General features: G+C 47.3%; 1 protein-coding gene across 1 annotated transcript; it reads right to left on the bottom strand.

Moving 5' to 3' along the window:
- Positions 1 to 341: 341 nt before the first annotated feature.
- On the bottom strand, positions 342 to 25184 carry SLC35B4 (solute carrier family 35 member B4). The gene is made up of 10 exons (XM_081023187.1): positions 25028 to 25184; positions 18025 to 18138; positions 15980 to 16082; positions 13679 to 13728; positions 12054 to 12135; positions 11242 to 11305; positions 9399 to 9508; positions 6928 to 7003; positions 3344 to 3419; positions 342 to 2033 (listed from the first exon to the last, which is right to left on the bottom strand). Exons 1-10 carry the CDS (start codon positions 25102 to 25104, stop codon positions 1781 to 1783), a joined length of 1005 nt encoding a protein of 334 aa, XP_080879313.1. The 5' UTR covers positions 25105 to 25184; the 3' UTR covers positions 342 to 1780.

The following is a 25184-nucleotide window of genomic DNA, read 5'->3' as shown; positions in this document are numbered from 1 at the left end:
TGCTAGCCCCTTCCTGCTGCCATCTTTGCTTGTTAAAACAAGCTGGGTAACCATTTCTTTTTAAAAACCATTTTTTAAATGGCAGTAAATGTGCGTTTTCCCACATCCCAAGCTTATCACACATCTCTGGCTGCTCCCCTGAGGAGGGCCCGGTTGTTCAAAACTTTATGGTGTCCAGTTACCCTGCAAGGCAAACTTGTCCTGACAAGCGTTTGGGTAAACCATGGTTTGGCGATGCATGAATGAAACCCAAGGCTTATATATTCCCTCTTTCCCACATGGGCTAAGATTTTCTTCCTGCTTCCTTTTTTTAAAAAAAGCAGGGGGGCTGCAGCAAAATGTCAGGTGCTTGAAATAATATTTATTCCAGGCCTGACATGTTTCAGAACAAAACCTTCCCTTTTAGGCAAGGGAATATACAAATATAGCAAACAAGATGCATAGGAAACGAGACAGCGAAGTACAATGCATTTCCAAAGTCTGGGGCTAATAAATAGGAAACAAAATCATCAGGCTGTTTTGCAAAAAATGTTTTTACAAAGAAAAAGAAAGAACTTTGTATAAAATAGTTTTGTGGGTGGTTTGTCCCCCACCCCCCTTTTGTCATGAGTTTGCCTGTAAACCAGAACAGGAAACCAGCTAGATTGCGGTTTCAAATTTCTGATGTGCAATCCATTTGCCACATTAAGAGGAAGCACAGGATGCAACTGGAGTGCATTGAGAGGAGGCAGGCAAACAAGGCTCTTTCACAATGGCAAACCATGGTTGTTGTTACATGTGAGCCAAGCCTATGTGCCACTTGTTTACTGAGGAGAAAGGCAGGGCCAGCGCCGGCAGGGCACAAAGCAGCAATACGAGGGGGCAGAGTCGGGCAGGTCCCAGAACTCTGGCAGGGATAACCTCCAAAACATGCCTTGAACCCTCCTTTAAAAAAGCAGCTGGCTCCGGGAGCTTCCAGTTTTATTTCCCACAATGCCCCAGAGAGATGCTATGTCAGAGGCACTGTGGGAAATGTTAATGGTGGCTTGCTGTGGCCGTGTCCCGATTTGGGGTGCTGTTGTGGCTGCAGCCCACCATGAGAAGCCACCCAGCTAGAACGGGGGTCTCACCGTCAAACCTGGAGCTGGTCTGACAAAAATCTCACTCTGGGCATTATCTTGCTGCAAGAGAGGTTATCCACCGCCATGGGTGTAAGCCTCAAACTGAGAGCTTGAACTGGCGTGTGGAATGCCACTCCGCACTCCGTGAGGCTCAGTTCCAAACAAAGAATCACACACAGGTATTGAAAGTCACCTCGTGGCAACTTCCCCGTGTTAAATCTCTGGGATGTGACCATTTGGCCTTCCTTCCTCTTTGCTGTTTGGGCGTTTCAACGTGGCAACTGGGGCTACAAGATGAACGTAGGCCTCTCAACCCAGAATTTGCGCTTTGTGTGAATCGCACGGCGTCTCGTCAGACATGCAGCTGGCACCACAACACACAGGCCCATCTCGTAGAATGGTGGCAGGCCTCACCTCATCCAAGCTCAGTTTGTTACCTCAGCAGCCAGACAATAAAATAAAATAAAATAAAAGGGGATTTCCCCATTCCAGGGAATTCATTCATCCGCTTGGCATAGCCAAAACCAGTTATTTTTGTATTACAAAAATCAACCCCTCGCTTCCATGAGAAGGGAATCTTCTGTTGCTCGGCACCATATAGAGTAAACGCGAATGAAAACCGTGGTTCTCTGTGGTTCAGTGGAGAAGACATCCGCTTTCCCAGCCAGGGACATCGGCCGTCACTCCTGCTTCTCCTCCTGTTTCTTCTGCTTCCGGTCCAGCAGAGGCCCCAGATTGTTCCACACTTCTGTGTACATCAAAGTCCCCACGAAGACAAAGAGGGTCCCGATCCAGTGCCAGGCAGTGAAGGGGTTCCTGAAGTACAGGATGGAGAAGATGAGGCTGATGAACTTCCTCAGGGTCACCACCAGTGTGACCGTCAGGGAGGTGCACTCTGTGGTCAGGATGAAGACGCCCCGGATGCAAACATATCTGAGGGAGGAGTTAAGATGGGGAGAACGCAAGAGAAGAAAGGAAGGGATACAAGCTTTGAAGCCAGCAAGCAAATAGGAGGGCTGCATAGGCACAGCCACGTATTTAAATAAAAGGGGAAAATAGATATATTTTGGTGAGGATGTGGCCTTTGGTGAGGGAATTCTTCTTTGGACTGGAAACGAGAGTTTGTTGGCTGCACGAAAGGGCACAGACACGTCCCCCCCTATAGACATGGATAGTTCTTTGGTAATAACGGTTATCTTGAATGCTCCCAAAGTTGTCAGAATTGCAAAGACAACATACAGTCATTCCTCGGGTTAAAGTTGCTTCAGATTGAGCGTTTTTGGGTTGGTACCTTGTTTTGAGTCCAGGATCCGTTCCAGAACCCCAGACGCTCGACGAAAGGGATGCTCGACAAAGTGCTGCTCTGCGCACGTGCGTGGAGCGCAATTTAGTGCTTCTGTGCAAGCGGCAAACCTGGAAGTAAAGGGTTTGCTGCCGACATTCGCCAAATGGATGGTCGCCACGGCGGAGGTATTACTGTACATGGTCTGTAAAAAGGTAAAAAAAGTAAAGGACCCCTGGACAGTTAAGTCCAGTCAAAGGCGACTACGGGGTTGCGGCACTCATCTCGCTTCAGTCCAAGGGAGCCGGCCTTTTTTCCACAGACAGCTTTCTGGGTCATGTGGCCAGCAGGACTAAACCGCTTCTGGCACAATGGGACACCTTGACAGAAGTCAGAGCACATGGAAACGCCGTTTACCTTCCCACTGCAGCAGTACCTATTTATCTACTTGCACTGGCGTGCTTTCGAACTGCTAGATTGGGACAGAGCAACGGGAGCTTACCCCGGTGCTGGTATTCGAACCGCCGACCTTCTGATCGGCAAGCCCAAGAAGCTCATTGGTTTAGACCACAGCACCACCCTGATAAGAAGAGGAGAAATGGGGGACACCAGCAAATCCATCTGTAGCCCCACTGACCTTGAGGCCTGCACTCTGTTAAATTGGAAGCATTAATTTGCATTGCTGCGATTTTGCATGACCTTACGACAGAACTGTGAAGTTCCTTATTAGTCGTGTTTATATGATATTGCTGTTTTCGTATATTTCTTTCCTCCGTTTATTTTTTTACTACTTTGCTCCCCGATCTAGGATTTAAAACATTCAAGGAAGGGGTGAGCTATAATTTACTGCAAACAAACCAACTTTAGTTTTCTAGACGAGACGCAACATTCAGACAACCCACACACCAGCCTTAGAGAAGGTTAAGCCCATCACCCGCTGAACCTGTTCCAAAAAGGATACTGAGTTATGATGTTCATGATGAGGTAGAACCACATTATGGGCAACGTGAGCCCAATAACTGGGACTTGGAACGGTTCTGCAAAGTAAGGAAGAAAAAGAAAGGTGAGGGGTCCGTAGCCGGCTTTGGAGGGACAAGCTCACCAGACTGCCTATCTCCCTCCAGGTGTTGCTCTTAGGTGCACTGAAATGTACCATTCTAAAACAAGGTTTCCACTGGATCTGACCAAGGACGCATCTCATCAACCATCCCAGCAGCAGATGCCCCCAAGGATTCATCTCATCCAAAGATGGAGAGCCTGTAACCCTCCAGATATTGTAGGACCACAACTCCCATCAACCCCAGCCAGCATGGCCGACGGTCAGGGATGATGGGACTTGTAGTCCAGTATTGCCTGGAGGGCCAAAGGTTCCCCACCTAGTTTATGATTCCACAGCAAGTGTTTCCTAGAAGCCAGGAAACAGACCAAGATGGATATTGTTCTTCTCAGCTGCCCATCTTGCTTTAGAAAGAACCGGTCTTGTGAATTCATAGAGACCCTCTGGTCGTTTCTCTGCAGGCTTCGGTTTCACCAAAGGTCTGACTCAGCAGAAGGCAACTCCGTGACTGAGAGAGACACGCAAATGCACAGCTTCATGGATCTCCTGCCATTTCTAGGAAAATCTATAGTAGTGGAAGCTATTAGGTCAGGCGATGCTTGCTCACCTCCCACAACGACAATTGTCAGCGTGGTTGAACAATCACTCTCTCTCTTCATAAGGAATTCTGGGGATTTTAACTCTGGGAGGGGACTAGGGGGTCTCCTAATACACACACACACACACACACACACACACACACACACACAGTGGTACCTCGGGTTAAGTACTTAATTCGATCTGGAGGTCTGTTCTTAACCTGAAACTATTCTTAACCTGAAGCACCACTTTAGCTAGTGGAGCCTCCTGCTGCTGCCGCGCCGCCGGAGCAGGATTTCTGTTCTTATCCTGAAGCAAAGTTCTTAACCTGAAGCACTATTTCTGGCTTAGTGGAGTGTGTAACCTGAAGCGTATGTAACCTGAGGTACCTGAGTGTGTGTGTGCGTGTGTATTATTTTGAAAATCAAAATGCACAAACTCTTAAGACCAGAAATGCACAGGAATTCTGAAAAACCTGGATCTCTGTCATAGTGTACACAGATATTGCTTACATACATATACACCAGTGCTTCCCAAACTTAGATCTCCAGCTGTTTCTGATCCCTGACCACTGGGTCCTGGACCCTAGGGATGATGGGAGTTGTAGTCTAAAAACAGCTGGAGACACAAGTTTGGGAAACACATTAATCTACCTAGAGTCCTTCATGGATCTGCTAAAAACAACAACAAAAAGATAATTACGTACATATACAAATAACTTTAAAAACCAGACAAAATTCTACCTCACTTGACAAGCTCATGTTCAAATTTTCAGTACGTTGTAAAGCCACAGCCTGACTTAGGCAACAACCTGTGTGTCTTGTTACACAGGATATGTTTATTGGGTTACTGTCTTTCCCCCCCTTAAATATTACACAATCAGTTAATTTAGACATTAACTCCCACATCTTTCTTATCCGTTTCTTAACAGATGGCGTTGTCAGTAACCCCCTTTTCTCCTTCTTCGAAATTCGTATTATTTTTATATGGTATCATGCATCAAAGCATGATTTCATAGAATCACAGAATTATAGTGGAGGGTCACTTTTTCCAACCCCCTACAATGTGGGACTCAGAGCTGATCTGATTCATTTCAGTCTCGAGCCTGTGGCCTTCGTAACACTGGTTATGCTTTACTCCAAAAAAATGCAAACCGAACCCAGATCCCAACCCCAAATTAAAAGCAGCAGTGAAGGTGAGAGCAGTAAAAATGGCAAGCGTGTCGTTGGGAGAGGTCCATGTTCCCAAAGCCCAGACAGGTGTGTCTCAGGTGAGGTTGCCTAGGTGATGAGAAAAGCCCATCCCAGCCAAGGCACTGCTGGACTTGTCCCACGCTGAGCCACTCGTGGCCCAAATGTCAAGGACACGGAAAAAGACGCAGATCAGAATTGAGCCCTGGTCATTTAAACCCACCCAAGCCAGCAGTGCGCCGATGACATCATCAGGAAAATCTTGGATTAAAAACAGGCACATTATCCAGACTGATGTGAGCACAGGAAGTTGTATTCTACAGAGCCACACACCCCTTATCCTCCCAGGATCAAACAGACAAAAGCGAGTAAAATGAAACACCACTTCCAAGATGGTGTTCCCATCTTTTTCTGTGCCTTGAGCAAGCATAGGCAAACTCAGCCCTCCAGATGTTTTGGGACTACAACTCCCATCATCCCTAGCTAACAGGACCAGTGGCCAGGGATGATGGGGGTTGTAGTCCCAAAACATCTGGAGGGCCGAGTTTGCCTATGCCTGACCTTGACAAAACGACCTGCACTGGAGCGGGCAGAAAATAGGGTTGTCCCAGCTCCAGGCATATTCTCTAAAAAAAATACTTCTTCCTGCCAGGCAGAGACAACCTATTCCAGTGGTATAGCGAGTGCGGGGACACTGGGGCGGCTGCCCCGGGTGCAAAATTGTTAGGGGCGCAAAGTTTCAGCACCCGGCACTGCCTCAATACAACTGTACGCTTCCGTCACTGGGCTCCATGCAAACCAGGAAGCAACCTCTCCAGACAACGGAATGACTCTTCTTATCTGTGCAGCTGCAATGACGCAGACGCCATTAGGGCAGTTGAATGCGCATGCGTACTCCATCTGTTTCCCTCCCTCCCACCCCGGTTCGCACAGCCCCGGGCACTGGCAACCCACGCTATGCCACTGCCACATTCCTCCACTACAGGAGAATGGTAGTTGGGTGGGAGAAGAACAGGGGCCTCCATACAGCTCCCAGTACCCTGAACAAAGTACAATGGTACCTCGGGTTAGAGACGCTTCAGGTTACAGACTCCGCTAACCCAGAAATAGTACCTCGGGTTAAGAACTTTGCTTCAGGATGAGAACAGAAATTGTCTTCCAGCGACGCGGCGACAGCGGGAGGCCCCATTAGCTAAAGTGGTGCTTCAGGTTAAGAACAGTTTCAGGTTAAAAACGGGCCTCCAGGACGAATTAAGTTCTTAACCAAAGGTACCACTGTACAGCTCCCAGAATTCTTTGGGAGAAGCCATGACAAAGTGGTACGAAAGCTGCTGGTGCGAATGTGGCCTAAGGCAACACGTCCTCCTCTCCATGTAAGGCACACACTGCGAGAATGTCATCTCTGGTAACTGGAGAGCTTACGGAGCGAGGTAAGGATGGGCAACTGCTGCTAGGCTGTCCATGGCAGCCAGCCACAATAGCCGCACTCCATATTGGAGACAGTATGGCTCTGAATATAAATTTCTGGGCATTATAGGTTGGCGAGTCTGCTGTTGTGCTCAGGCCCTGCTTATGGGTTTCCCATAATGGGCAGGATTATGTAGGAGCAGGATTCCGGACTAGACGGGACACTGGCTTCACCCAGCAGAGCTGAATTTGTTTCCTGGCTGATAGCAGGAAGCTGTCCAGAAACAATATTGAGAAATGCGCCCAGCTTACCAGATTGGCTGAAGAGAAGGGCGTGTCTGTAGATGTCAGGAGCCAGAAGCAGGAAACCTGGGATGGGGAGGGCGTGCTGTGAGGAGGAAAGAAGACCTTGAGAGAGATGCCCCAGAGGAAACAGGGACAAGACTTGTGCACTAACAAAATAACCACTGAGATCCAGCGCCGAGGGCCTTCTGGCAGTTCCCTCATTGCGAGAAGTGAGGTTACAGGGAACCAGACAGAGGGCCTTCTCGGTGGTGGCACCCGCCCTGTGGAACACGTTCCCTTCAGATGTGAAGGAAATAAGCAGCTATCTTATCTTTAAAAGAAATCTGAAGGCAGCCTTGTTTAGGGAAGTTTTTAATATTTAATGCTGTATTGTTTTTAACACTCGACTGGAAGCTGCCCAGAGTGGCTGGGAAAACTCAGCCAGATGGGCAGGGTATAAATAATAAATTATTATTATTATTATAACCAGCATTTCCGTTTCCTTCCTGCCTTTCCTCTAAGGAGCTCAAGTTTTGGTGCACAGGGTTCTCCCTCTCCCCATTTTAGCCTCACAGCAACCCTGTGAGGTAGGCTAAGCTAAGAGAAAGCGACTGGTCACCCGGTGAGCCTCATGACTGAGTGGGAGTTTGAACCTGGTTCTTCAGATACAAGTTCAACACTCTAACTCCTACACCACACTGGCTGCCAAGCACTGAATCTTAATTTCCTTGTATTTTACTCTGCAAACTGTCCTGAGATCTTACGATGAAGGGTGGCATATAAATTTAATAAATAATCATAATAACAAACTATTGGCCAACCTTTCTAAGAGCTGTGGAGGAACGGAAGAGAATGTAAACGGGGAATCGTGTGGATGACTTGTTTTTAAGAATGGCTTTTAAGACACACCAGAGGCAGCTTAGCTCTTGAACTGAATTGAAATTGAAATACTTTATTGTCACTTGTGCAGCTTGTATACAGTGAGATTACATGAGCACCCCCCCACTCAGCTCTCTTAGTCTTAATTCCCCTCGTTTACTGACACACATCCACCAAACCCGAAAGTCAGTTGCCCTGTTGTTATCTTTTCATTCAGCAGCCTAACAGCCCACGGACAGAAGCTGTTCTTTACCCTGTTGGTGCGACTAATCCTGCTTCTATATCTTCTGCCCGAGGGCAGGAGATCAAGAAAGTGCAGGCCAGGGTGTGAATCATCCCTGAGAATTTTCCTCACTCTCCTGAGGCAACGTTCTTCTGCTATTTCATCCAGCGGATTCACGGGACAGCCCATAATATATTGTGCTGTATTCACCACCCTCTGTAGGCACTTCCTATCAATTGATGTCAAACCAGCGTACCACACCGTGATGCAGTAGGAAAGGACACTTTCTATTGTGGACCGGTAGAAGGAGATCATCAAATGTTGATTGACATCGTTCTTTCGCAATACTCTTGAGGAGATGGAGTCTCTGCTGGGTTTTCTTAACCACCTGGGTTGTATTTATTTTCTTGGCCCAGAGGTGTGCTTCACCCCAAACCACAACTCTTGGTTTGGGTGCAATGCCAAGCCAAAATGTGGCCTAGCTCAAAGCAGCACAGGAGCAAGAAGACTGGAGGAACCACAGCCTTCTCAATGGGAGCCTGCATGTTTCTGCCAAGCCACGGTTTAGCTAAGCATCGCATCTGAACTGGGCCTGTGCTAGAAGGCAGAAGCTTCACGGACGACTGCAGGAAGCTGTTTTGCAACGGGCAGGGCATCCCATCGCCACGGAACGACGTTTAGACATGAAACACACCCTGTTGCCCCTCCAGTAGCCTGAGCTTGTGCATTCCTGTTTCATTCTGCTGAATGCACAAAGTGGGTCTACACAGGCTGTTGCAGCACACACGCCAGGCTTCCTCAATCTCGGCCCTCCCTATGTTTTGGGACTACAACTCCCATGATCCCTAGCTAGCAGGACCAGCGGTCAGGGATGATGGGTATTGTAGTCCCAAAACATCTGGAGGGCCGAGGTTGAGGAAGCCTGACACACACGAATCAGTGATTCCCAAAGGGGGTGGTACCATCTCCTGGGGGTGGTAAATACTGGGGGGGGGGGGCTAAGAGGAAAGGGGGGGGCAGGGGGGCAGCAGAGATGTAAATGACTATCAGACTTTGAAAACCTGGTATCATTTGGTCATGAATAAGCAAAACAGTTTTCCTTGGATTTTGAACAAACGTGCAAATAATTTCGAATTTTATTGTGTTGTTATCTTTCGGAGCAGATTGTGTAAAAGCACTACTCTGAATACCACTTTTTATAGGGTGGGGGCACTGGGAATGAGCTTATGGTGGGCAGAGAAAGTTTGGGTAACAACTGCTCCAAACTGCACTGATTTCAACCGAACGTCTAACTTTCCCTGAACTTCATCGTCCCACGTGCAACGCCTGGGTGGATTTGTCCGCTTTACCTTCTGTCAAGAAAGGAATGAAGTCGATCTGGACCACAGAGACTTACGTTGTAGAAGAGTGCTTCCTTGGAGTGCTTGCCAAATCTCTTATAGAGGGTCTCTTGGAATATCCCCATGCGGGCCGACATGAGAAGAGCAAAGGTCAGCGCGAGGATACCTGCAAGCACAACAGTGAGGTGAACAGGCTGGGCTTAACTGCTTACGGTGCTTTTCTCTTAATACTAATTTATTAGAATAATAATAATGTATCATTTATACTCCGCCCATCTAGCTGGGTTTCTTCAGCCACTCTGGGTGGCGCCCAACAGAATATTAAAAACACGACAAAACATCAAACATTTAAAACTTCCCTAAACAGGGCTGCCTTCAGATGTGTTCTAAAAGTCAGATACAGTGGTACCTCGGGTTACATATGCTTCAGGTTACAGACTCCACTAACCCAGAAATAGTACCTCGGGTTAAGAACTTTGCTTCAGGATGAGAACAGAAATCGCACGGCAGCGGAGGCGCCATTAGCTAAAGTGGTGCTTCAGGTTAAGAACGGCTCTCCAGAATGAATTACTGTATTTTTCGCTTTATAAGACGCACTTTTCCCCTCCTAAAAGTAAAGGGAAATGTGTGTGCGTCTTATGGAGCAAATGCTTTCACTGAAGCCAGGAGAGCAAGAGGGATCTGAAGGGGCACTGCGCAGAGAGGGAAAGCTGTGCAGCGCCCCTTCAGCGAAGTGGGAGGAGAAACGAAGCCCCTTCCATTTCTCCTCCCGCTTTGCTGGAGAGGTGCTGAGCAGAGAGGCAGAGAACACTTTTTTTCTTGTTCTCCTCCTCTAAAACTAGGTGCATCTTATAGAGCAAAAATACAGTAAGTTCTTAACCTGAGGTACCACTGTAGTTGTTTATTTCCTTGACATCTGAAGGGAGGGCGTTCCACAGGGCGGGTGCCACCACCGAGAAGGCCCTCTGCCTGGTTCCCTGTAACCTCGCTTCTCGCAAGGAGGGAACTGCCAGAAGGGCCTCGGCGCTGGACCTCAGTGTCCAGGCAGAACGATGGGGATGGAGACACTCCTTCAGGTATACTGAAGGTATACTTAAAGTGTTAAGGCAGCATCTCTGCCAATAAGTGTTGCAATTATGTGGTTAATTAAAGGCAAGACAGTCGAAGGGAGAAGCCTGCCGAAAGGAACGAGACAGGTGAGTGAATCCGCGCATCTGTCGAATCCATGATGAAGGTGGGGAGGGAAATGAGGGCTTGATCCATGGGAGGGGGGAAAAGCTTCAGGCAACTTCATTTATGGGAATGTCTGAACACTCCTTAACATTACGCAATATCTGCAAAGGGTCTGTACAGGTGAGTCAGGCTACGGAGTTTGGCTCAGAGTCTGGATTCCACTCCGGTGCATCACACCTTGTTCCGAGTCAAGCAGCCTCCGAATTGGAACAACTTTGCCAAAACAATAAAAATCCCGCTCCTGTATCCTGGTGCCATCTAGATATTTTGGGCAGCTGGGGCTGATGTGAGTTATGGCTCAAAACTTCTGGAGGGATTCTAGAAACAGAAGGCTGAGTTAGCCCAGGAAAAGGTTTTCTAGCCTCCTGTCTGCACATGTTAGTCGTTTGTGCCATAAGAGAGATAAAAAACTATACCCATTTATCTTTCCATCTTCGTAACATAGAGGCGATTTTTACTCATCCCACATTAAATGGCAAATGGTTTCAAGCTTGGACCATTTGTTTTTCATGTTATTTAAAGTGGAAAAGTCATTTAAAAAGAAGGGAGAGGTGTGGGGTTGCCACATCCCAAGCGCTGGTCAATCAGTGCTATGCACACTAGGCTTTTTCTGTTGAATGGCAAGCCAGTACTAACACAACCATAAAAGTATTAGCAGTTACAGACCTAGCAGCCACCAGATGAAAGCAGAGACGTTCTCTTCATCTTCACTTGGGCTTGACATAGAACTCTAAGGACGCAGAAGTGGGAAAGAGAGAGAGAAATTCAACCTGTGCACTCAAATAAGAAAACATTCCTACCAAATCCTGCTAGGCTTGCGGCCAGCCTTCCTCTGAAATGGGAGACAACTTTCAACTCAGGGACAGACAACTTGGGGAAGGGAAATGTATTTTGCCGCAGAACTAGAGAACCTTAGCAACAGGCTCTAAAACACAGCCAACGCTACCTTAGGTGTGTGGGATTCACAGCTATGAAACACATGTGTTTGAGCACCATGGGGCGTGATGCACAAAACCTAAAGATAACCAAGGACTCTATTCCTTTATATATAATCTCTTTCCCGCTTTTCCTTACAAGTGGGCAAACGTTTTTCCATACATAATCCATGTTTTAAAAGGTGGTAGCGGTGGGGAAGCACCCCAAAGGGGCGGGGCGAGTTAGTGACGGCTCAGACGCTGGCCAATCAGTCCTGCGCGTAGCAAACTGGCAAGACAACCAGCTAAGGCCACAGGGGCCAGATAAAACTGCTTCAAGGCCCACAGGCCGCCAGCTGCCCATCCCTGGTGCCACAAGGAATCCGGCGGACGCCAGATATGGCCCATCCTTTCGTCATTCCTGCTTTAGAGAGGGAATACCCTGCTTTTAAGCCAAGGAACTGAACCGCGCTCTTTCCAACAGCGATTTGCATACAAGAGGAAGAGGAAGTGCTGGTGGTCACACAGCTATGGCGAAGGAGGAGGAAACGCAGCAGTCCTTACCACTTGCTTTGCTGACATGAAGGTGCAGGTGAAGATTCCCAGAGACACCAGAGCTATGGAGGTGTATTTGGAGATGGTGTACCTGTACAGGTGGAGGATAGGGAGGGTTTCAGGAGAACCAGGGCCATGCAGGAAGCCCACCTTACAGGGAACGATGCCCTTTGTTGCTGTGTTAATGTAAGACCCCGTGTTGCAACAATCATTGCATAGACTGGGCTTCCGCGGCAGAACCCGGCAGCTCTGGCAATGCCTTGAGGATCTCGGCTTCCAGCTAGTAAGCCAGAAGAGGAAGGATAAAATGCATTCTCCTAGTCCTCATGGTTCGTAGATATCACATAACCAAAGCAATGACAAGGTCCCCTGGCCAGAACCCTTCTGACATTATTTTATATCTCCTCGCAGACACAGATAAGTATGGGACCTGGCGTGTAGCACTCTTTGCAACTGCCGCTAGGAAAATTAGAGCAAATTATATAGCCAAGGTAGCCACCAACTGCAAAGGAGATGAACTTATTTGACCCTATCTACATCAAGCTATATTCTATCTTTATCACCAAACTCCGAATATAATTGCACATTGTATTAATTAACATTGTTTTTTAATCTATCAGTGGCCATGTGATAATTTTAGCTTATAAATTTTATTGTTTTAATGTCTTAACCTGTATATTAAGGTACTTTTATAGCTCTGTTTAGAGTAAGTAACGTCTTGGTAATATAAATGTTTTAAGTTTTTTGTATTAATCCAGCATATTTTCTTTTAATTGCTGAATGATTCTGTGTACATTGCCGCAGCCTTTGGCTATGTGCAATAAAACTGACTGACTGGCATGCACACACACTCACCATCTCACAGAATCACAAGAGCTGGAAGGGACCCCAGCAGTCATCCAGTCCAACCCTCTTGGACTGCCTTCCCCAACCCGGTGCCCTCCTAATGTTGTTGAGACAACAAATCCCATCATCCCAAACTGCTGGTCGTGCTGAATTGTGCCAGATAACAACAACAACAACAACAACAACAAATTTTATTTATATCCCGCCCTCCCCAGCCGAAGCCGGGCTCAGAGCGGCTAACAACAATAAAAGTAACACAGCATTCTAAAATCAATTCAGAATCAAATTAATGGCAACCATTGGGCTAGAGTGCTACGAGGATTGCCAAAGGAGGGGGTCAGGCTGTGCCTTGGCCAAAGGCCTGGTGGAACAGCTCCGTCTTGCAGGCCCTGCGGAAATATGTCAAGTCCCGCAGGGCCCTAGTCTCTTGTGACAGAGCGTTCCACCAAGTCGGGGCCAGTACTGAAAAGGCCCTGGCTCTGGTTGAGGCCAGCCTAACCGCCCTGTGGCCTGGGACCTCCAAGATGTTTTTGTTTGAGGACCGTAAGGTCCTCCGTGGGACATACCAGGAGAGGCGGTCCTGTAGGTACAAGATAAGGCAGATGGTGCCTTAAGAGTTGCAACCGATTAGCCACCTGTCTTTTGAAAGGCCAGAAGAAACAACCCACCATCCCATTTGTGGGTCAGCCGCTAGTGGGCGAAAGAGAGCACGCCAACTTCCCTTGCCATCCCGTCCGCTACCTCAACTCTGGACTATTCTCAGCCCCAGCAAAATAAAGAAGACGTACCTTTTCTTCAGAATGATGATGCCCAGAGCCATGTTTGCTATCAGAGATCCCTGAAGAGGCCAGGCAGCCGGAGAGGGTCATGGAAAGAAGGAAAAAGCCAAGTGGGTTAACACTGAATAAGAGCTAAAATGATGTCAGTGATTATAGACAGGTGAGGAGGTTTCAGGTGAAGGGTTTGTATATGGCAAGGCCCTGGGGTATCGGAGGTACAAGACGAATTGGTGGACCCTGTCAGAGGTTTCTAAGCAGGGGTTGGATGGACACCTGTCAAGGATTCTGCACCTGTGATTCCTGCATTGCAGGGGGTTGGACTAGATAACCGCTTGGGGTCCCTTCCAACTCTACCATTTTATATATTGCACCTCTCTAGGGGACTTCTGCAAACGATATCTCTCTCTATATATATTTATACACACACACACACACACACACACTTTTATTGGGGTTTTTTAAAAATAATAATAATAGTAATTATTATTATTATTATTATTAATAATAATAATAATAATAATAATAATAATTTATTATTTATACCCCACCCATCTGGCTGGGTTTCCCCAGCCACTCTGGGCGGCTTCCAACAAAACACTAAAATACAATAACCTATTAAACATTAAAAGCTTCCCTAAACAGGGCTGCCTTTAGATGTCTTCTAAAAGTTTGGTAGTTGTTTTCCTCTTTGACACCTGGTGGGAGGGCATTCCACAGGGCGGGCGCCACTACCAAGAAGGCCCTCTGCCTGGTTCCAACAATCATTTAACATAACTTCTTATCTTATACAATATTTTAGACTTCCGTCAACAACCTCTGATGATTTTCCGTTCTTTACCACTTATTCTGAATTTCTTAATTTTTCTTTTACTCTTAATTATCATTAACTCATAATTCTCTTCATAGTCTTTCTTGCGATATTTCAAATAGTCCTCCTTACAGAACTTCTTGCAGTCCTACTAGCGTAATCTGTTCATTACAATTGCTTTTCAAATAATTCATATATTTACTCCAGTCTTCTAAGAATCTCTGGTCCCACAGGTTTCGAATCCTTCCTGTTAATTTATCTAATTCTGCATAGTCCATTAATTTCATCTGCCATTCTTCTTTCATCTTGCTTCCATTTTTGTGCCAATAATATTCTTGCTGCCGTCATTGCATATAAAAACAACTTACAATCCTGTCTATTAATATCACCTGCAAACGACATCTTGGGGAAATGCTGTTCCGATGCGAACAGCACTTGGCACTTTTTAGTTTTAAATAAATTTTGCTTTATTGTTAAACAAAACAAACTAAGTGTAAAGAGCACACAGAATTCCTTTATGTTTCTTTTTTAAATTAAACATTATTGCTCAATACCGAGATAGCTCACGGCAATTATCCTTGCAAAACGTAATAAGGACCTTTGTTCCATAAATTTCTTCAGCTGTTAATTAGCAGCGCTCCTGTTAATTTCTTCAGCTGTTAATGAGCAGCGCTCCTGAAATACATTGTTAGGACTGGCTGCTGTTTAGAAAGGGGAGCCAGGCTAGATGAAGATCTAGCCAGGCAACTGTTTTGTTGAAGAGCAGCTATGGGGAGTCTGCGGTCCCCACATGTTGTGGGGCTCCAACTCCCCATGAACCCCAGCCAGAACAGCCAACGGTCAGGGATGATGAGGGCTATATTACAACAGATCGGAAGATTTGGGTACAAAATGGAAAACGAACGAGGTCCCAACTAAATAAGAATGGCAACTTAAATTGATGGAATATGCACAGCTTGCGGACCTAATATATAGAATAAGAGAACAGGACGAACATACGTTTAAAGAAGATTGGAAAACATTTATTGAATATATGGGGGGAAATTGCGTACACTTGAAAACGTTGGGAGCCTTAAGATAAATTCAACAGTGTAAATAAGTTTGGATGGATGTAATGATGGCATCCTGAATGGTTTAGTTTATGTAAAATATGCAGGGATTTATGTTATGCAAAATGAACCATGGGAAGAGAAGAAGGGAAGTCATTGATATTTTAAGGCTGTTTAAATGAATTATAGAAAAATAAGAAGATTTGGGGTACATATCAGATTCTTTACACCAGGCACCCCCAAACTTGGCCCTCCTTATGTTTTGGGACTACAACTCCCATCATCCCTAGCTAACAGGACCAGTGGTCAGGGATTATGGTAATTGTAGTCCCAAAACATCTGGAGGGCCGAGTTTGGGGATGCCTGCTTTCTGCTGTGCCCAGGATTTGGTTCAATGTGATAAAATGGAAACTTAATAAATATTATATATTAAAATAAAGCAAAAGGACTCACCGATCTAAATATCATATGCAGAGGCATTGCGATGTTCAAGTTGAGGGCGTAGTTATTCACCACGCTGACCGTGAAGAACATGGCCACCATGATCAGGTAGTACCTGGAAGGAGAACCGCAAAGGGATTTGCCCCATAAGCCCAGCATGGAGTAATAGTAATAATAATAATAATAATATTAATAATAATTTATTATTTATACCCCACCAATCTGGCTGGGTTTCCCCAGCCACTCTGGGCGGCTTCCAACAAAACACTAAAATACAATAACCTATTAAACATTAAAAGCTTCCCTAAACAGGGCTGCCCTCAGATGTCTTCTAAATGTTAGGTAGTTGTTTTTCTCTTTGACATCTGGTGGGAGGGCGTTCCACAGGGCGGGTGCCACCACCGAGAAGGCCCCCTGCCTGGTTCCCTGTAACCTGGCTTGTCGCAGTGAGGGAACCACCAGAAGGCCCTCGTTACTGGACCTCAGTGTCCGGGCAGAACGATGGGGATGGAGACGTTCCTTCAGATATACTGAACCGAGGCCGTTTAGGGCTTTAAAGGTCAGCACAACACTTTGAATTGTGCTCAGAAACGTACTGGGAGCCAGTGTAGGTCTTTCAAGACCGGTGTTATATGGTCTCGGCGGCCGCTCCCAGTCACCAGCCTAGCTGCCGCATTCTGAATTAGTTGTAGTTTCCGGGTCACCTTCAAAGGTAGCCCCACATAGAACGCATTGCAGTAGTCCAAGAGAGAGATAACCAGAGCATGCGCCACTCTGGCGAGACAGTCTGCGGGCAGGGAGGGTCTCAGCCTGCGTACCAGATGGAGCTGGTAGACAGCTGCCCTGGACACAGAACTGACCTTCGCCCCCATGGACAGCTGTGAGTCCAAAATGACTCCCAGGCTGTGCACCTGGTCCTTCAGGGGCACAGTTACCCCATTCAGGACCAGGGAGTCCTCCACACCCGCCCGCCTCCTGTCCCCCCTTGAACCTGCTGAGCTCCAGAACTATGAACGTCACCAGAAACGACAAACAATAGGCAATAGATGCAACTCGAACACGTTCAGGCAGGGTTGATGGCAGTGAATGCCTTCCTTCCACAAGTCCGCTCCACTTCATTGTGGGGAGCAGTTGCGGTGGACCGTGTGGCCACCCACTCACCTCCGGGGCGGGGTACAAAGTCCCGCGTTGCTCGGGGGATCCCGGCCACGTCACTGACCAGCCGGCCAATCCAGCTGACTGGCGGGGGCATAGCTGGGACCATTTTGCAGAAGGGGGGCTTCAGGCATTGGTTATAGGTGTGAGGGTATTTGGCGGCGAGCCTTGTGGTGGTTAGGAATTGTTTGACCTTATGATGGGAGAGGGGAGGTGTCCAAGCTTAAGGGTATTCCGTTAAAGGAATCCGGGGGTGTGGATCTTGTCCGAAGCCCAGGGCAGGGCTAGGGCCATGACACAATCCCGTCGGGAATACCTGGGGGAGCTCAAGTTGGTCGGCATCAACGGGGCTCCCCTTTCTGGTGGTTTACCCTTACCAGACTCCCTGCACAACGGGCAGGAGTCAGATACACAGTGGTACCTCAGGTTAAGTACTTAATTCGTTCCAGAGGTCCGTTCTTAACCACTTTAGCTAATGGGGCCTCCTGCTGCTGCCACACCACCAGAGCACGATTTCTGTTCTCATCCTGAAGCAAAGTTCTTAACCCAAGGTAATATTTCTGGGTTAGTGGAGTCTGTAACCTGAAGCGTATGTAACCCGAGGTACAACTGTAATTGGGTTGATTCAATGCCTAAGCCAATACTGCTCACATTTTGTAATCAATAAAGTTGTGGCCAAAATTTGCCCAATAACATTAACCTAATATTTGTGTCCTGTGTGTTTATTCTTCAACGAGGGGGTGGTTGCGGGGTCTTGGTACGCAATCTCTGCAACCAGTTTTGTAGCAGGCCCCATGAACACACACACACCCATAAGCCAGGAATGGGGAATATTCTGTGCTCCCCCAGGTTTCACCGGACCCACATAACCTTGGCTCCCATCTTGAGGAGAGTGGCTGTACCTTATTGGGATGGTGGGCCGCTTCCGTCCAAAATTGGCTTCGAAGATGAAACCCTCGATGGCTATGAAGAAGAATTGGGCAAAGGTAATCAGGTTCCCACATCCTGGAAATTCCCTGTGTTTGAAGTGGAGAAGGGAGGGAGAGAGAGAGAGAAAGGATGGAAGGAAGGAACGAAGAAAGAAAGAAAGAAAGAAAGAAAGAAAGAAAGAAAGAAGAAGTTATATTTGAAAACTCCGTCCCTAACCACACATAAAACAAAGAGATTGCACCCTTCTAATTACCGTATTTTTCGCTCTATAGGACACACTTCTTCGCCTCCAAAAATGAAGGGGAAATGTGTGTGCGTCCTATGGAGCGAATGCAGGCTCCTTGGCTTCAGCGATAGCAACGCAAAGCCTCCGAAGCGCAGAGGGAGCTCTCCCTCCACGCTCCAGAGGCTACGTGTTGCTTTCGCTGAAGCCTGGAGAGCGAGAGGGGTCGGTGCGCACCAACCCCTCTCGCTCTCCAGGCTTCAGGGATGCCACCTGAAGCCTTTGGAGCACAGCGGGAACTGGCGCTGCGCTCCAAAGGCTTTGGGTTCCTTTTGCTGAAGCCAGGAGAGCAAGACTCTCCCGGCTTCAGCAGAGAGGGAGAGCTGCGCAGCGCCTCTTCAGCCAAGCGGGAGGAGAAATGGAAGGGGCTCCGTTTCTCCTGCCGCTACGCTGAAGGGGCACTGAGCAGAGAGGGGGAGAATTTTTTTTCTTGTTCTCCCCCTCTAAAACAAGGTGCGTCCTATAGAGCGAAAAATACAGTACTTTTGCAAGGACTTTGCTGTGCTCAGATTTCAGACCCTGCCTTGCCAAGATGGCTGGCGTCTTTATAAGGCTCCAAAACCCAAATGTGTACTTGTTTGTGAGACGGCAGTGAAAGGCAATCAGACAGGCAAAAAGAAGTGATTGAATCCAGGGTTTTGTGCCATGTTAAATGTTTTACATTTCCTTTTTAAAAAAAAAATATCCAACAACCTCACACCCTTTTCTAATTACGGCAACAACCAAGAGTTAAAACAATAAAACGATTGCATTTCCAAGGAGGGGAAAAACCGAGGACCTGGAAGGAATTAACGTCACTTTATATACAATGCAACGTGGCTAAGAATCGACCTATGTAAGAAGAAGCAGACCAGTCTTATGTGAATCCCAGAAACTTCTCCCTCCCGGGGGTCCTTCTTATATGGTCCAATCTCAAGCTGCAAAGGTTTACAAGCTCCTAAACATATTTTGAAAGAGCCATCATCCGCTCCTGTGTCAACACTCAACACAAACAATCCTCGCAGGCAGTCACATTCATGCAAACATAAAAGCAGCTTTGTCTACCCAGCTACATCAAGAGTTATTCTAAATGAGGACTTTTACTGCTGGTCACACCTCCGCCCTACGGCAAGAGAGTTTATAGCATGACCTGCCACGACAGAAACCAGGGCCGTCCTGGCTGCAAGCACTTTTAAAGGGTCAGTTCAAAACGACTTCTTAAATGTGAGAGCTGCGTCTCACAGAGCGGAAAGGGGACCGAATGTTCAAAGCTCGTGGCGCAAGAATAAAACTGCTAGTACGCCTGCAAAGCTAAGCAGGGTCCGGTCTGGTTTCAGACTAGATGGGGGACCGCGTGTTGAGGTTCCTGCAAGGCAGCGGGTTAGGCTAGATGACCTTTGGAGTCTCTTCCAACTTTGTTATTCTATTCACTTTGGGAACTGTAGCTGTTGCAGGAATTTATGTATGGGTTGGGGGGGGGGTTGCCCCTCCAGCAGATATCATGCACATGCAGCCCACTACCAAAATCAGCAGAATCACTTTTGTGATTTGTCCCCACAAAACACTTCATCACAGTTTCTTCCTAACTATTCAAAGGTCCTTTGCTGGACGATACCAAATGTAAGAATTCACTGATAAATGTATCTATGTACTGGCTCACTGGGAAAACCTCAGAAATTCATCTAGACCTGTGAGCTCAGCTGCTCAGCAGCCCCTCTGCCTGAGTGATAATCCCTGGCATCCTGATACCTGAGTGCCAGACAGGTAGCCATTCCAGAAATAACAAACCCAGATGAAGACAAAAGGGTGTGATTAACTTGGCTGGGAAACAAGGAAATGTAAATATCTCTTTTGTTACACTTGATGGGTGTTTGGTGGAGGGCAAGGGGAACCATGGGGCAGGGTCCAAGATGCTCAGATTCCTGCCACCAGACCTCCCCTTTCATGATGTATTAGTAATGTAGTTTGGAGGGTGTAACATGGGGATTAGCAGCTAATAAAAGTTTGGGTTCTCTTTTGTTCGGGGCTTCCATCTTGTTCCACCTGGTGGCAGGTGGGAGTCCTGTTGCGACAGTCTTCAATAAAGACCAAGCCTACTGGCTGCTGTTTTGCTCTGGTATTCCTGGCTGGTGTCCTTGTTTTTTGTCCAAGGGAGCCCTCAGATTTCTCTGTTCACATAGATTTCTGAGGGAAAGAGGGATCTCCAATAACTCTTGGCACCTTTAACAAACTGCCGTTCCAACTTCCTGGGAGTCTTTTGGGAAGGCCGTGAATGCGAAAAGTGGTACGATTCTGCTTTAAATGTAAGGTGCAGATGGAGACTTTGCAAGCTGCTAAAATAACCTGCATGCTGGCAGCTTTGGTGAGCTTATTTACAACGCCAGGCTAAAGAGCAACGTACCTGCGTAGAGTGATCCCAAGGGGATACTCGTATCTCGGGAGCCCCACATGGCGTCTTAACAAAGTCCACCTGCTCCTGCATTCTTGGCAAGAGCTGAAGGGAACGCCTGCAGTTTTGAACGCAGGAAGTCCCAAGCTCACCTTCCCAGTTAGTTGATCTCTAAGGTGCTACTGGAAGGAATTTTTTTTTTATTTTGTATGGACTTTGAAGACGCTCAAATTCAGGATGTAAGGAAGAAAAGGAGGAAGACACGCTTGGCAAATCCACACCATGATCAGCTCCTGCCCAGAAATCTATGTCCCCACTGTGGACTGTGCACTGTGTTTGATCTAGCCAAATAAGCCCCAGAGAGATCATGATGGCAGCATTCACAGCAGCTGAGAATCCAAGTTTCTCACCCTCCCTCCTTTCCAGAATATGTGAACCCACAGAGAGATAGATAATTTATTACGGTCAAAGACCAGCTCGCATAACATAACACAATAAAAACAGCGTTCATAAAGATAAAATATACAATCAGAGCAGATTGGAGCAATAGCTCATGAGTTAAAATTGAGATACATACATACACCCGTACAACTGAGATTTGGGCTACCATAAAAAACTGAAGGGTGACTTCAGCATTTCCCTAGTAAGCTATTTTATTCTAGAGGATGATCTGTGCCTACAAATCTGGTCGCAGAATCTGGCTACTAGCCAGGTTGTCTTGTGATCTTTGCCTAAGAGGAGAGGATTCGGTTTAGACTTGTCTGAAAGATTGGAGAGCCTCTTCAGCAAGGGATGAATGGTGTCTCTACGAATCTCAACATAAAAAGGACATCTTAAAAAATATATGTTTGGGGCTTCCTATTTCCCCTAATGGGCAGGTGCAAAGTCTCTGTGCGTATGGGACTCTTCTATAGGAGCCTTCCAGAACCAGTGAGGGCAAGGTCGAGCTTCTAGCAAGAGGAAAAGCCCTTCTTGCGTTTCTGGATGTGAGGAAATAGAGATATGTTGCTGGAGCGGCTACGTATCTCCCGTTTTCTTTGATTTTATAATCGGGGACCCTCGTACAGTCCTGTTGTCTCTCTATGTCCATGATTCTTTGCCTAATCTAGCTTAGCCCAGGCCCATAATTATGAAGGTTTGGGGAGTAAGGCCCAGTTTCTGAAGAGTGTTTAAGACTGCCATCCAGACTGAAACTGGTCGCTCAGAATCAATGGGGCTATTCCTTGGGGAAGCAGTTTCAGAGTTAGCCGCTTACCGTATTTTTTGCTCCATAAGACACACTTTTTTCCTCCTAAAAAGTAAGGGGAAATGTCTGTGCGTCTTATGGAGCGAATGCGTGGTCCTTGGAGCCGAATTGCCCAGGGGCAAAAAGCAGATCGTGCTTTTATTTTTAGAAAGAGGGAAGGGGGTGTTGAAACAAAGCCGCTGATCAGCAAGCGATCGGGAAGGAGATAAGGGACTCTAGAGATAAAGGAGGCTGCCTGGGAGGGGGGAGTTAAAAGCACATGGACCCTCAGGATTTTTGCGTTGGGTCACCCCAAATTCTCCATCAGATCACATAGCATGTTCCACCAGGCCTTTGGTCAGGGCGCAGCCTGACTCCCTCCTTTGGCAATCTTTACAAAACTTTAGTTTATGGTTGCCATCAATTTTGATTTTAATTAATTTTTATAATGTTTTTATAATGTTGCACTATTTTAGTGTTGTTAGCCGCCCTGAGCCCGGCTTCGGCTGGGGAGGGCGGGATATAAATAAAATTTATTATTATTATTATTATTAGCATGTCCATGGCTACAGCCTGCACCAAGAAAACCACACATCCACTGTTTCGTTGGGCCGCAATGGTGCAAAAGCGTGGTTACAAAGCATGGATCCACATGGATCCTCAGGATTTTTGCATTGGGCTACCCCAAATTCACCGTCAAATCACATATCATGTCTGTGGCCACAGCATGAACCACAAAAATCATACAACCACTGTTTCATTCAGAAATTTTTTTTCTCTTGTTTTCCTCCTCTAAAAACTAGGTGCGTCTTATGATCAGGTGCGTCTTATGGAGCGAAAAATATGGTATATACTGATGTTAGACTAATATGAGCTTCGACTTGGATCATGCCTGTTTCTAGTCTGACCCATGGATTTGAAAAGCATCTAGGAACTTGTAGAAGGGCTCTGAGGAGTTTGGATTGCACTCTTTCAAGGGGAATGAAAGAGGAAGTTGGCGGGCCCAGAAAGGATCCACAAAGGAGCTGTGCCAACGTTTTGGCTTTATATGTGAACCCACAGGGCAACCATACAGATGAGGGCGGTGGCAATTTATTATTCATATGCCGCCCATCTGACTGAGTTGCCCCAGCCCTTCTGGGCGGCTTCCAACAAATTAAAGCACAGCATCAAACATTAAAAAAACCAAGCCGGTTTCGCTGCCACGACGCAATCTGAAGATGGATGACTCACCTCTACCCAGCCAGACCTGCACCTCAGCTTCCCTAGAGAATTCAGAGAGCATTCGCAGGGTATCCCCGCTTTTCCCCCCTCATGCAACAAGGAAAGGGAGTCTGAGATGCTGTACACAGAAATTTAATATCCTGAAAAACATTTTGAGGACAACAGGCCCGGCTTGCTGCTTTCCTCACAGCTGAAATGCCAATGTCTGCCTCCCACCCTTAGATGCATTTAAAAAATAAAAATAAATCTCAGATTCACCTGTTCCATGGAAACAGAGGTAAGAGGCCTCACACCATTAGTCCATTTAATTTAGTACTATCCACACACTGGACTTTCCTCAAGAAGCACCAAAGGGATTGGCAAAGCCAGCACATTCATTCATTCATTCAATCCATTTATACGCCGCTTAGTTTATAAAAGGGTGGCGCTGTGGTCTAAACCACAGAGCCTAGGGCTTGCCAATCAGAAGGTTGGCGGTTTTAATCCCTGCGATGGGGTGAGCTCCTGTTGCTCGGTCCCTGCTCCTGCCAACCTAGCAGTTCGAAAGCATGTCAAAGTGCAAGTAGATAAACAGGTACCACTCCAGCGGGAAGGTAAACGGTGTTTTCGTGCGCTGCTCTGGTTCGCCAGAAGCGGCTTAGTCATGCTGCTGGCCATATGACCCGGAAGCTGTACGCCGGCCAATAAAGTGAGATGAGCGCAGCAACCCCAGAGTCGTCCGCGACTGGACCTAATGGTCAGGGTCCCTTTACCTTTACCTAGTTTATAAAAAGCCTCAAAGCGGTTTACAAAATGGAAAGAGGAGGGGGGAATCACCTACTTTTAAGCATGCCAAAGTTAACACACTAAAACGGATTAAAATCACCTCGGCTTTCTAAGCATCTGCTTAGGCTTCTCTAAACAAGAACGCTTTCAGCAGGTGTTGGAAAAGAGCACAGTGAAAGCGCCTGCTTGATTTCAACAGGCAGGGAGTTCCGCAGGGTAGCAGTGAGTCATGCCACACGAAACGACCCAGTTCTGACAAATGTGGAACAGGGATTACATGTAATGGTGCAAATTCCGCTGAGAAATGCAATCTCGCAGGTAAACTGGTCCCAAGTTGTTAAGGGCTTTATATAAGGTAAAGGGACCCCTGACCATTAGGTGCAATCGTGGCCAACTCTGGGGTTGTGGCGCTCATCTCGCTCTATGGGCCAAGGGAGCCAGCATTTGTCCGCAGACAGCTTCTGGGTCATGTGGTCAGCATGACTAAGCCGCTTCTGGCGAATCAGAGCAGCGCACGGAAATGCCGTTTACCTTCCCGCCGGAGCGGTACCTATTTATCTACTTGCACTTTGACATTCTCTGTGGTTTAACCCCCAGCGCCACCCGCATCCCAGAAGGGCTTTATATACTAACAGCCTAATGATACAGAATATATAGTTTATATACCCCCACCTGTCACCACTCCTTGCCCGGCTCTTTCTAGCAGATTCGGAACGAGACGTCTCCGCAAACAGTTGTTCTAAATTACCTTCTTTTCAGCTCAGCGAGCATTCCAGTTCCAATCATTATACTTTTAGTTAAGTATTTTTATTTATCTTACTTGGTATTGGGGGGGGGGGCAGATGTGGACAGCTGCCTCCCTGCCCTCCCCGGCTACGCAGCAGCAAATAGTCAACCGCTACTTTTGCTTCTAAGGGGCTCTAAACGAGAAGTTGAGTGGCCATTTGCCAGGGGCTGTGGGGCTGTGCTTCCTGCATGCCGGCGGGCTGGGATGGATGACCTTTGGGGGCCCCCTTCCCAATGCACAATCCCACGGTCCTGCGCCTCTCGGGATGCCCACCCCGATCTTGGAAGGTGGATTCCCCATCCTTCCTCCCCCCAGCATCTCACCTGATCAGCAGCTCCAGGAAAACCACGTTGCTGCAGCAGCCGCCGAAGACCAGCCCCACGGCCAGCCCGGGATGCATCCTGCGCAGAGACCCCCTCGGGCGTCCAGCAACCCAGCCCCGTGCACAGCCGGCGCAGGGAGCCGCTCCTCCGCCCGCGC

This window comes from Podarcis pityusensis (assembly GCF_964106645.2).
Source record: "Podarcis pityusensis genome assembly, chromosome: 10".
Lineage (NCBI taxonomy): Eukaryota > Metazoa > Chordata > Lepidosauria > Squamata > Lacertidae > Podarcis > Podarcis pityusensis.
Note: the sequence above shows the minus strand (reverse complement) of the source record. Positions and strands in the feature narration are given on the sequence as shown.